At 41.0% G+C, this 11,612-nt stretch overlaps 1 protein-coding gene across 3 annotated transcripts in view; it reads right to left on the bottom strand.

Moving 5' to 3' along the window:
• Nucleotides 1-777: 777 nt before the first annotated feature.
• Nucleotides 778-11,612, bottom strand: part of esamb (endothelial cell adhesion molecule b) — a 58,491-nt gene continuing 47,656 nt past the window's right edge. For 2 of the 3 annotated variants that reach the window (XM_086126381.1, XM_086126383.1), the window contains exons 3-8: nucleotides 10,447-10,648; nucleotides 8,701-8,856; nucleotides 5,396-5,440; nucleotides 3,225-3,347; nucleotides 2,986-3,115; nucleotides 778-1,940 (exon numbers count right to left, since the gene is read on the bottom strand). In XM_086126381.1, coding sequence (XP_085982507.1) covers nucleotides 1,463-1,940; nucleotides 2,986-3,115; nucleotides 3,225-3,347; nucleotides 5,396-5,440; nucleotides 8,701-8,856; nucleotides 10,447-10,648 — 1,134 coding nt within the window. In that variant the 3' untranslated portion in view covers nucleotides 778-1,462. The remainder of the gene's footprint in view (nucleotides 1,941-2,985; nucleotides 3,116-3,224; nucleotides 3,348-5,395; nucleotides 5,441-8,700; nucleotides 8,857-10,446; nucleotides 10,649-11,612) is intronic. The other variant, XM_086126382.1, reaches the window with a different exon arrangement.

Genomic DNA, 11,612 nt, shown 5'->3' with positions numbered 1-11,612 from the left:
AAATTACAAATGCACTTGATCAAAAAACATTTGCTGTTGGAATTTTTGTTGATCTTAAATAAGGTTTGGTGCAATCATTCGATCCTATGTAACAAGCTCGAAAATGATGGAATTCAGTGTGTTGCTGAATAGTGGTTAAAAAGTTTGGTAAACGATAGAAATGTGTCAAATGGGGCGGTATACATTTTTAAAAAATCAAAACCTTCTTGTGGGATTGCCCAGGGGTCCGTGCTAGGGCCAAATCTTTTTTAAATTGATACAAAGTATATCAGTGACATCTTTAATGTATCCCAAATAATGATATTCATTCTTTTTGGAGATGACGCCACTATTTTCTACAGTGATAATTATAATGGGCTCATCACTACTGTGAATAATGAGCCAAGTGTACTGAAAAAGTGGATGGCCTTGAATTTCCTTTAAACATAAACAGAACCAAAGAATGCTTTCTGGGAATTGAATAAATGATTCAGGATTACCAAAAAACATGACGTTCAATTAGAAAGAGTGTATGAAAACAAATTTTGAGGACTTAATTTAAATTTCCTTGGAAACCCCACATCAACACAAGTCTGAAAGTGCCTCTCAATCTCAGTGACACTGACCGTGTTGCTTTCGCTAATGCCTGAAATAAAAATAAAAATGGCTGAAATTGGCTCATCCTTGCGAACAAAAAGCTGTGCGTAGGTTATAAATATGTTTATTTAATGCTAATATCCATCCATTTTCAATACATTTAAATCCTGCGCAGGGTTGCGGGGAAACAAAAAAGGCAGACTTCACTCCAGATTGGTCAATGGTCCGTCGCAGGGACATATCTCAAAGAGACAACCAATGTAACATGTTTATTTTTATTTTTTATTTTAAATTGGAAAACAACTGCCAACCGTTCAAACTGCATTTCAACTGCTACATGTAGCTGCTCAACTTTTGCAAATAATACCAGCTGTAGGGTATATAATACATAACTGTTCAGTAGTAGAAATTCCACGACACAACCAGCAGAAAGCATGGCCTATTATGGGATGTCTCCAGGCCGTAACTGTCAGTTATCACCAAAAACAGTCCAACACCATCAACTATGTTCACATTTTTCATTTTACTTACATTCTGTCTATCATCACAGGCAACACATCCAATGCTACATGACCACTGAATTCTATAGAAAAACCTGAATGGTCATTTAGTGGTTTTTTTTTTAGTTTTTTTAAACTTTGTTTGGAGCATTTTTTTTTGTTTGTTTGTTTTTCTAAGCCTGAGAAACATCAACAAGAATGTGCCAACTACACAACCTAAGCTTTTTGCTCTTCAGATAACTAAAAACATCTTCAGTGAAAATCAAAAATGTGCTGAGTCAGTGATATGAACAAACTGAATGTCCTTGCGGGAGGTTTCAGAGAAGTCCAATTACAAGGCAGAAAAAACATTAGAACCCGCCCCCTCCTACCTGTCCAATCACAGGCTACACCAGGGAGCCCGCTTGACTTTGCGCAGGCACCATGACGGCCACAGTGCCCGCCCGGGTCAATGTGGACGACGAGCTGGCCCGTGGGGACGCCGTGAAGGCGGGCGGCGTCTGAGGCTGAGCCCCCTCCGTTCTGGCAGGGGGCATGCGGACCACCTGGGGCGGACCCCCATTGGTCGTGGGGGGCCGCTTGTGTTTACGTGATGGCGTCCCAACCGCATTGTAGCCAGGCAGGCCACGCAGGGTGTTGGCCTCGCCCGGGTGCAGCTGGTAGGCGTTTATTACGGAGCCCGCATCGGTGGTGGACGATGGCGAGTAGGGGTAGTGGAAGGCGGGTTGGCGGTGGTGGTGGTGTTGGTGGTCTCCGGGCCGAGGGCTGGTAGCGATAGATGACAGTGTGCCGTTTTTGGAGACAATGTCTGACCCTGTGTTGCTCTTTGCCCATGACACTCGCTTCGGAGCCTGAGCATCCTCCCTGTATATGGACAGCAAAAAAAAAAAACGATTCAAAATGGCCTTGGCCGTTAGTGGGCACTAGAATACATCCATCCATCCATTTTCTGATCAGCTTATCCTCACAAGGATCGCGGGATGTGCTGGAGCCAATCCCAGCTGTCTTCCGGCAGTAGGCGGGGGACACCATGAACCGGTTGCCAGCCAGTCACAGGGCACACAGATGAACAACCATTCGTGCTCACACTCACACCTAGGGACAATTTAGAGCAGGGGTGGCCATTACATCATGTCATTACATTTATGTGTCTCTGTGCATGTTAGTAATATATTTTTTGTGATAGTGTACACTGCACCTTTAGCATCCAATCAGTCTCACTTTCACAGAAAGTATGTAAAAAAACAAAATAAAGTCGGTCACCATTAACTAAACAGTGGCGGGTGACCTGCGTCACCAGATGTTGTTTGCGCTCAGCAGTCTGCAATTGGAGCTTGTGATCAGAGCTGTTGCGCTATATATTTTATCGTGATCATGTTTCTCATTCAGAGTTTGTTTCATGGACAATTTCCCGATGGCACTCGCAAAGAATGGCAATCTGGAGGGCCGAGAGAAGCATTTTAAAACAATACGCGTGAGCTACGATAGCTAACAGGCTGCAAAAGTTGCTTGCCTCCGCGTCAGGTCTCCCACTAAGGTCGGCAGTGATATCCTTTTCAAAAAACTCATTAAATCGACTTTATTTTTCTGTTTCGTTCATCTGAGGAGCAGTTATGGTTGTTGCTCATCATGGCATGCATGTGTAAGTGCGTGCGGATTCGCACAACGGGTCGATTGCGGGGAGGGAGGGAGGGGGGGATGTTTGATCGAAAAGTAGATCTTCCTAGTCCAAAAAGTTTGGGCACCCCTGATTTAGAGTGTCAGTATCATACAGATAGATATAATACAGTGGACCACCGCAACCTGCGGCAATCGGGACTGACGCTACGTCTATCATAATATTAGCTAATTTTCACTTTCCGCGCAAGGGCCCGGTACTTATCGGCATCCGATTTTAAAAACTTCTCACTTGATCTCATTGGCTGTCTCCTCCTCAGTGTCCCGCCTCCTCCTCAGGATGAATATGAGGAAGAGCACCATGGCAACCAGTCCCACCATGGAGCCCAGGGTGGCCGCCGCAATTATGCCCGCGTTGGAAGCTATAAAACAATAACAACACAACACACAGAGTGTTAATCACATGTGCTGGAGTCCTGTGATTGGAGTGTTGCAGAGTGTGTGTGTGTGTGTGCGCGCGCGTGTACACACAGGTGATAACCTCCAGGTTAATGGAGCAGCTGTCGGAGCCGGCTGTGTTGCTGGCTCGGCAGATGTACTTCCCCGACATGCTTTTGGTCAGGTTGCTCAGCCGCAGGGTGCCTTGTCTCTCATCTGCACACCAACACACACATTGTCACGACCACGATCACTTGTTCATACCGACACGATCAGTGATAAAACAGCTTGAGTTCATACTACGACGACACAAACTGCATGTAGTTGTTCCTTAAAGGCGGTATTACTGTGAAGTTTGCAGAAATAAAACTAATGATTAATGGATTGACTGTGAATATGATTTTGTATTGAATTATTTGATTTGTGCACAAGTAGTTTACATTTCAAGATTTTATTTTATTATATTTTATCAATGAATGCATCCATTTTCCAATCTGCTTACCCTCACAAGGGTCGCGGGTGTGCTGGAGCCTGTCCCAGCTGTCTTTGGGCAGCAGGCGGGGTACACCCTGAACGGGTTGCCAGCCAATTGCAGGGCACACAGAGACGAACAACCATCCGCGCCACACTCACACCGAGGGACAATTTAGAGTGTTCAATCAGCCTGCCATGCATCTTTTTGGAATGTAGGAGGAAACCAGAGCACCCGGAAAAAACCCATGCAGGCACAGGGAGAACACGCAAACTCCACACAGGAAGGCCGGAGCCGGAATCAAACCCAGCACCTCTGTACTGTGAGGTCAGTCGATATAGTAGTGCCGTGTCATGACACCAGCATTGTGACGCTCATGTTGACTCATTAGTTACCGTTTCCTGTCATTAATCCGTAATTTAATCCACCACTGGTGGATTTCCAACAGCCAGTTTGGCAGCATGCAAACACACACCGCTCTCCATCGCACGAGCATATTCGCTCGCCAGATTTTCTTCTCATATTTTCGCACACAAAGGTCGCGACACTACGGCTAGCGCGTGTCCGCCGCCGTGCTTTCACAGTATTACCATTCAACAAAATCTGTCGGCTGTTGCAGCAGCTGCCTTTAAAACGGTGCCATTAAAAAAAAAAAAAACGTTCAGGACAAATCTGTCTGCGATTCAATTTTCAGATAACACATTGAGGCATGTTGTCATCTTGTGTTGTTTTTGGAAAACATGCTTTGTGGAATTGTAAATAACAAATGCCCCTGGTTTTAACGAGTAATTCCTCAGCAGGGCAGGCAACCACAGCAATTGCTGAAGGCACGCCACAGATTGGAGTTTGAGTTTCCAATTAAAAATAATACAGTGGTACCTCCACTTACGAAATGAATGGGTTCTGGAAGAAATTTCTTCACAAGAAAATTTTGAACGTAGAGACCCATTTTCCATGTAAATGCCCTCATCCATTCCAAAACTCCCCCCAAAATGCAGACATCAATGTTTTCTAAGGCATAAAAATGTATCAAAATATGTAACAAATACATGTTACAATGATATTATTGCATAGTAAACGACAGTTGTGCATTATGTAAAAGAAAAAGAATAGATAAAGAATAAAAATGATGGTCATTTAACTTTTAACTGCATCCTCATCGTTTTTTGCACTCTTTAGTCTATGTTCTCTCTCAGGAGTGGTTTTTGCCTGGAGTTTTGTCACGGATAGATCCAAGGACGTCGGCTTTCCTTCGAAAACGTCCAAGGCAAATCAGCATAGTGAGCGATCGCCTAACTGGTGAACACTTTTTCTGGGTGATTCACATTTACGTAAAACTATCGGAACGCCTCATGCCCACATTTTTTTTTTGTGATCCACAAACATTCTTATTAAATGGTCACACACACACACACACACACACACACACACACACACACACACACACACACACACACACACACAAAACTATATCCAACACTTTGGCAGCCAATCACCAATTCAGCCTAGTAGGATATCAACTGTCTAGTGTACAGGGTCACAAGCTAACACAAGATTTTATATTTAATACAGAGCAGTGATTCCATGCCTATGACAACCTAACACAAGACATATAAGAGTATAAAGGTAAAGATTTAAAGGAGAAAATCTTGGATTAATGGTGGCAAATCAGCCATGTTAAACATCTACTGTAATTGCTGATTAAATAATACCAACTCTTGTTTTTCTCCTTTAAAACTTAAATAAAAATATCAGATTCGGGATGAAAGGAGGAATGAGGTGAAACCCTTACCCATAAACCCCAAGACCAGTATGGGCTGAGGGCATGGCCTCCATTCTTTTGTGTGTGTGTGTGTGTGTGTGTTACATGTTATCATGGAAAGAAAAAAGGCAGAGAGAGAACAAGACAAAAATGAACAAAAATGGCACTGTGTGATGCACATGAGGTGGAGGGGAGGAGGAGGGAGGGGAAGAGAACCTCTCAGGCCCAAATCTCTTCGAGCAGCTGATCAAGTAATGACATGGGGCATGTTAGATTAGGCACAAAACAGGAAAAGAGGGGATAGAGAAAAGAGAGAGAGAGAGAAAGAAAGAGAGATGGCTAAAAGAAAAAAAATAAGCAGTAAAGTTCCAGTATGAAAGGAGAGCGAGAGCATACATTAAAGTGCTGCTAAAAGGATGACATTTGCACTCAGGTGTTAGCAAGTTGCCAACCAAAATAAACAACAATGTCAATCAGAGGGAGTAGCTTTCATTTGCAAAATCTAAAGACTTTATAAAGAGACTTTCATAAAGAGATGACTGATGCACATCAATCGATGCTAAGTCCTCTTTGTTCAGAAGCAGATGGCCGCAAAGGGCAACCCACAACAGATTTAAATATATTTGTTTGTTTTTTTCCACATTTCCGCTTTCAGGGCTAGTAGTGGAACCGACAACTCTGGAACCGTGCCCCACCTCCTACTTGTTTGGATTTAGGAAAAAAAATAAACTGCACTGGAAATCAAAATAATCTGTTCCCAATGCCAAAAAGTTGCCATTAGAAAATCTTAAAAGAGGCATACTTTATTCATTGAAGAAAAACAATAAATGTTCTTATGTCTTCCCTGAGAGTTTAATGACACCCCAGTTGGTGTTCACAGAAAAACTAAACACACAACAAAAATAATTTCACACACTATACATTTAAATACAATAACCGAGTACCCTTGCCAATGACTTCATTGCTACTAGCCTCAACCAAGCTAGCACTAAGCTAGTTCGTCTCTCAGATACGCCATCCAAGTTTACAAACTCACTTTTGTCTGTTGCTAGAACGGCGTTAGCTGGCCAACAGCAAGGCGTTAGCATGCCAAATCTTGCCAAAACTACATACGGGCATCCGCTTCAATGAACCATGTGTAGTATTCTATGCATGTGTCCTACCCATTTAGATAAGTCACACATATGGAGACATAAGGGCTATCCAAACAAACAATCCTCCTTGATGACAATATGCAAAAGTACAGCGATGCTATGACATGTTCTGACTCGAATGGGAAAATTCAGATTCGCCGTTCGTGAATGGCCAATTCGCTACTCAATTTGAGTTACCACCCATTTGTGCACAGCCCTACTTCCCGATAAAACAGGAGGCACAATTTTTCTCTTGAAGCGAATTGTTTGGTCAATCGCAGAGTGTACGGTGAGGGGTCACTGACTGTATTTTGAAATTGTTTTTGCCGATTGTCCAGTTTAGTCACTTTCAACCGCGTCACATTGTGCGGCGGTCTAAGTTTAAGTGTTGAGGTGGTTCACTCTGACTAACGTTACTTAAATCCTTGCCTGTACTGTTAATACATTTTTTTTGGAGCTGTTATGTACCAAACGCAGCCCAAAAGGTTTTGTCTGGGACATGATGATGATGATAATGTTGATGATGATGATGACATAAGGATGCTAAGTCAATTATGTTGTGTTGGGGTCTGCAGCGAGGTGCATGACATTTGGGCCAGCACGGCAACAGCATTGCACATCATGCTTGCCTTTGCTTTGACCCATGAATGATGTCATCGCCACTAAAAGGCACACGGACAAAAATGTTGTCACCACATTCTGTTTTTGAACCAGTTTTGCACCAATTTTAAAAATTGAGAATATTTTACATTTAGAAGATTGGTATTTGGAGTTTATATGTTTATGTTAGCCACTTCAACACATTGTTACAAAAATACAATCATGTGAAACTGGTTTGACTCAAAGCTGATTAAAAAAAATAGGAACAGGAGACTTATTGATAATATGAAAAAATTGAAACATCACAAAAGCATCACATAATTAACTGATTATGTGCATGCAATATGGATTTTTTGAGCCAGACAATTCAGCTATTCATCTGAATGAATATTTAATGACTGATGAATCGTTTGATCAATTAAAAAATATATAATGAATAAAACTGGGGTTTTTTGGTCTCTTAAGGCTTACAACAATAAATACTGAATATGAATTACAGACAGAAAATGTGACCTTTTTTTACAATAAGTTTATAGTATTTGCTTAACTTGTTGGGATGGAAGGGTTTTGAATTTCATTACCTTTGTCTTATGTTGTGATTAGTTAATGTGTGTGTTAAAAAAAACAACAACAACAACAACATAATTTCATCTGATGAAACTGTCTGGCTGATTAATCGGTCCAGCCCGAATTAATTAATGTAACATCATGTAGATGACAACATTCAGTTCGAGTAATGCAATTTAAGAATAATTCTCAGTCACTCTACAATTTGGGGGAAAAAATGTGTTAAGTACACTTCCACTTGTATCACGACAGTGCTCAATGCATAGTGTGTGTGCAAGTGTAAAACAAACAAACCAAAAAAATACAGTCAACACCACCTCTTTAATTTTAGGGTCAATATTTTTAGTGGCATATTTTTGTTATTGCAAGTTTTAGTCAATACCCAGGAGTCAAATTTGTAAATAAAAAGAAAGCTGGTGACGTCAGCCAACAAACAAGCCTAAAGCTCTCTAATTACCATGTCCATTTGTTTAATCCTCTCACAGAGTGTGTGGCTTTCGTACACACTGAATGTTATATAAGCTTGACTTCAAATTTAACGACAAACCCGCTTTTATTCAGTGACATTTTGAAGTGTACATAAACATTTCATTTCAGCCTTTTCTGGACCCCCCGCCTCGGCTGTAACTCTCAGGGCTAGATTCGAACCCACGACCTCTGCACCGTGAAGCGGACATATTAATCAGTCGACCAATGTGCCGGCCATTTTAATGACCCCCATGAATAATTTTTAAGTGTTTTGAAAGGTGGCAGATAAATTTAAGTGGCTTTTGGGGAGGAGCCTTTTGAATGTACTTTTTTGGAATTAAAACCTCTGACTCATTTTTGATGAACACTACTTTGTCATGATGGTGGTACATGTACAGCTACATGTATTTAAACATTTGTGAGCTGCTAAACTAACTCGACTACTGACTGAATCCAAAAATGAGTGAAGTGCGGAAAAGTCTTTTGAAGCGGTTATAGCGGGTGTCCCACTTCTTTTGTCCGTACAGTGACGATTTGCTTCTTTGTTGATAATTGACAAGTACTCACTCTGCATTGGTGAGAAGAATACCTCCTGCATGGGGGCGGTCTTGGTCCACTTGTACTGAGGGACGGGCTTCCCGTGAGCTGACTTGCAGCTCAGAGTCACGTTGCCATTGACGATGGGCTCGCCCGTCATAGTGCACACTGGAGGGGCTGGCGGGACTTGAAAGACAAGATGTCAGCATATAAGCTACTGCAGGATACAACACATGCTTCAAATGTGTAATTCAAGCTTTTTATCCATATAAATCCCACTTGTGCTTTCAAGAATGGTTCTGTGTTACTTTGCAGTTCACGTTAATGTACCCATTTGCATTAATCAAAAATAAACACACACACACACAGTCACATACCCGCGCGCATATCCTCAAATACAGTATTGTGGGCATTAATTATTCTTTGTTTACAAAACTACAGAGAGAGAAGGTGTCGACTAAGGACGTAATGATAACGGCAATATCGGTAAAATTGCCACAATATTATTGTCATGTCCCGATATCAAAAGCACCGCATTTGTTAAATCAGCCAGGTTAGTTCTCATTTTTGCTATTCCAGCGCCCTCTGGTGGTTAGTTTATTCGTGCTAGTTATTTTGTATTGGGCATGTTTTGGCCACTTTGGCTGCCAATGTACACGAATGGCCAGATAAGATAAGATAAGATAAGATATCCTTTAATGAAGAGAGACGTAACACCAATGAGTACCTCCATAAATTGACTTGATTCACAAGTTATTAGGACGATCAGCGAACTACATAGACCATGATACTTTGCGCCGCTGAGTCAATAAGAGCAATTGACAATAAAATGACTGGCCAATTGTATTTCTTTGTCACTGCTGTTATGTACGAAAAGAAGATTGTGTGCATTTTTCTTCACTGGGTTTTTTATTTTTAACAATTTAATATTTTATAAAGGTTTTATACAGTATCGTGAGCTTTTCTTATATCCACAACTTCCCCGCAATATCATGATAATTATGGAATCGTGAGGTCTCATTGTGATGTTTGGATATGGTTATAGTGTCTAGAGGTTTGTATTTTTAAAATGTAATTAAACTACATTAGGGCAGCAGGTACTAATTACATTAATAATCCATTAATCTCATTGATTAATCAATGCATTGGATAAAAAAAAAATCCATCCCTTTGTTCAAAACCAGGAAATTATTTCAATTTGAAAGTGCAGAAAATGCAAAAACAAAATGATAAGGACTTCTTGGTTTGGTCTATCAGATGTCACAAAATGGGCAAAAATGTTGGCTATTGTTTTCCAAAGTAAAAGCAGACATTTGCAAATGTGTTATTTTGATTAAACATGAAAATAAAATCAGCTTTCACTGAGGATTATAGAAATCTGAGAATATTTACTGTTTGAGAGACAAAAAATTTCCGCAAAAGAGAAAAAAAAATATTACCTTGCTGTCAGTTTTGGCTGTCATTTCAGCCTTCGTCAGAGCTGTCAATGCTTCCTTGTGACGCGTCTTAAAAACAGCTGACTAGATTCAAAAGCCTTCATAATAAGGCTCCCCGACCCAATCAAGGCTGTGCTCCAACCCCCGACACGGCAGATGATAGAATAATTTACATGATAAAATGTAACAACACATTTTTGTTAGTATTGAGGAAAAGGTAGGCGTGCGTCCCTTTGAGGGAGGCCTGTCTTTTCTCTTCGTGGAAGTAGTGGTATGCTTACTTTGTGTGGCATTTCTGATCCAACATAACCTTTATGTGGTGATGCTGGGGGTGCGTTACCTTTGACATTAAGGCGCATCTGTCCAGAAATGCCAGTGCCTCCAGGTATGATGACGTCACACACGTAGGGCCCCGAGTCTGACTCCTGCGTGTTGTTGATGAAGATGGAGAGGTTGGCGGAAGGCATGGCAGCGCTGAAGCCCGCCCGCTTGCTGAAGTCATTTTGGCCATGACCCACCTCCCCCGAGCTGAAGTTGATCACCTTCAGGGACATTTGGTAATTGGCAGCGGTGGGCGGAGCAGACAAAAATGTTAATCAAGTAAGAGTACTGTTATTTTCAAAGCATATGACTTGCATAAAAAGTAAAGAGTACACACAAAAAATAAAAAAATAGTAAGTTGTTTCCAGAACCCATTCTCTGGGTAGCTGTGGATTTTGAGCAGATTGGGTTACTTTTACCCAAGGTTGGGGAAAAGTATTTTATTTTGACTAAGCAGATTGAAGATTTGGTTTGTGCAGACTGAAGAGATCAAGTTGATCATAGGGGCTGCATCAGGAGAAATGTTAAAAACTGTGACAAACATAGCATGGGAGTGACTTGGTAGGGTGAGTTGCTTCTTCTTCGTCATAATTGTTGTCAATACAAACAGCTATACCGCTATAACCTGGAAACCCATTTCTTGAAATTGGTATGGGCCGTTCTTGGATCAAAATCTTGATCCAACATGCTGGGTCAAATTAAGTTTTTGGTTAAATAAATAAATGAATAAATAAAAATTGTTGAGTAACATCTGGTAATTTTTCAAATCAGAGCATGAAAGTCAAAAGGACACATCGAAAATAGGAACGTGCAAATTTGGATATTGCTCTACATTAATCCCTAAGAAAAGAGTAAATATTTATAAAATGACCCAGGCCGACAAATTCAACCACTAGAAAATGGTCTTAAATTAACTTGTTAACCTCTTGAGAAGCAACACGACTTCAAATTGGAGTTCTCGTTGGCTGAAAAGTTGAGATTTTTAAGCACACACAGATGACAGAGTTCCTGATTATATACATATTTTTTCATAGTCTATGAAGCATCGATTAAATGTTAGTCCAGAGAAGTCACTTTGAAAACTTTACTTATGTGTGGGGCCGTCGAGACTTTGTGTGCGGTCCTGCGACTGCCTAGGCTCTGTTTGATTGGTGTTTCATTGGACTGGTGAAACAGAGTCATGTG

The sequence above is a fragment of the Hippocampus guttulatus genome, chromosome 12, assembly GCF_054856545.1.
Source record: "Hippocampus guttulatus isolate MCC_2025c chromosome 12, RoL_Hgut_1.0, whole genome shotgun sequence".
NCBI lineage: Eukaryota > Metazoa > Chordata > Actinopteri > Syngnathiformes > Syngnathidae > Hippocampus > Hippocampus guttulatus.
Note: the sequence above shows the minus strand (reverse complement) of the source record. Positions and strands in the feature narration are given on the sequence as shown.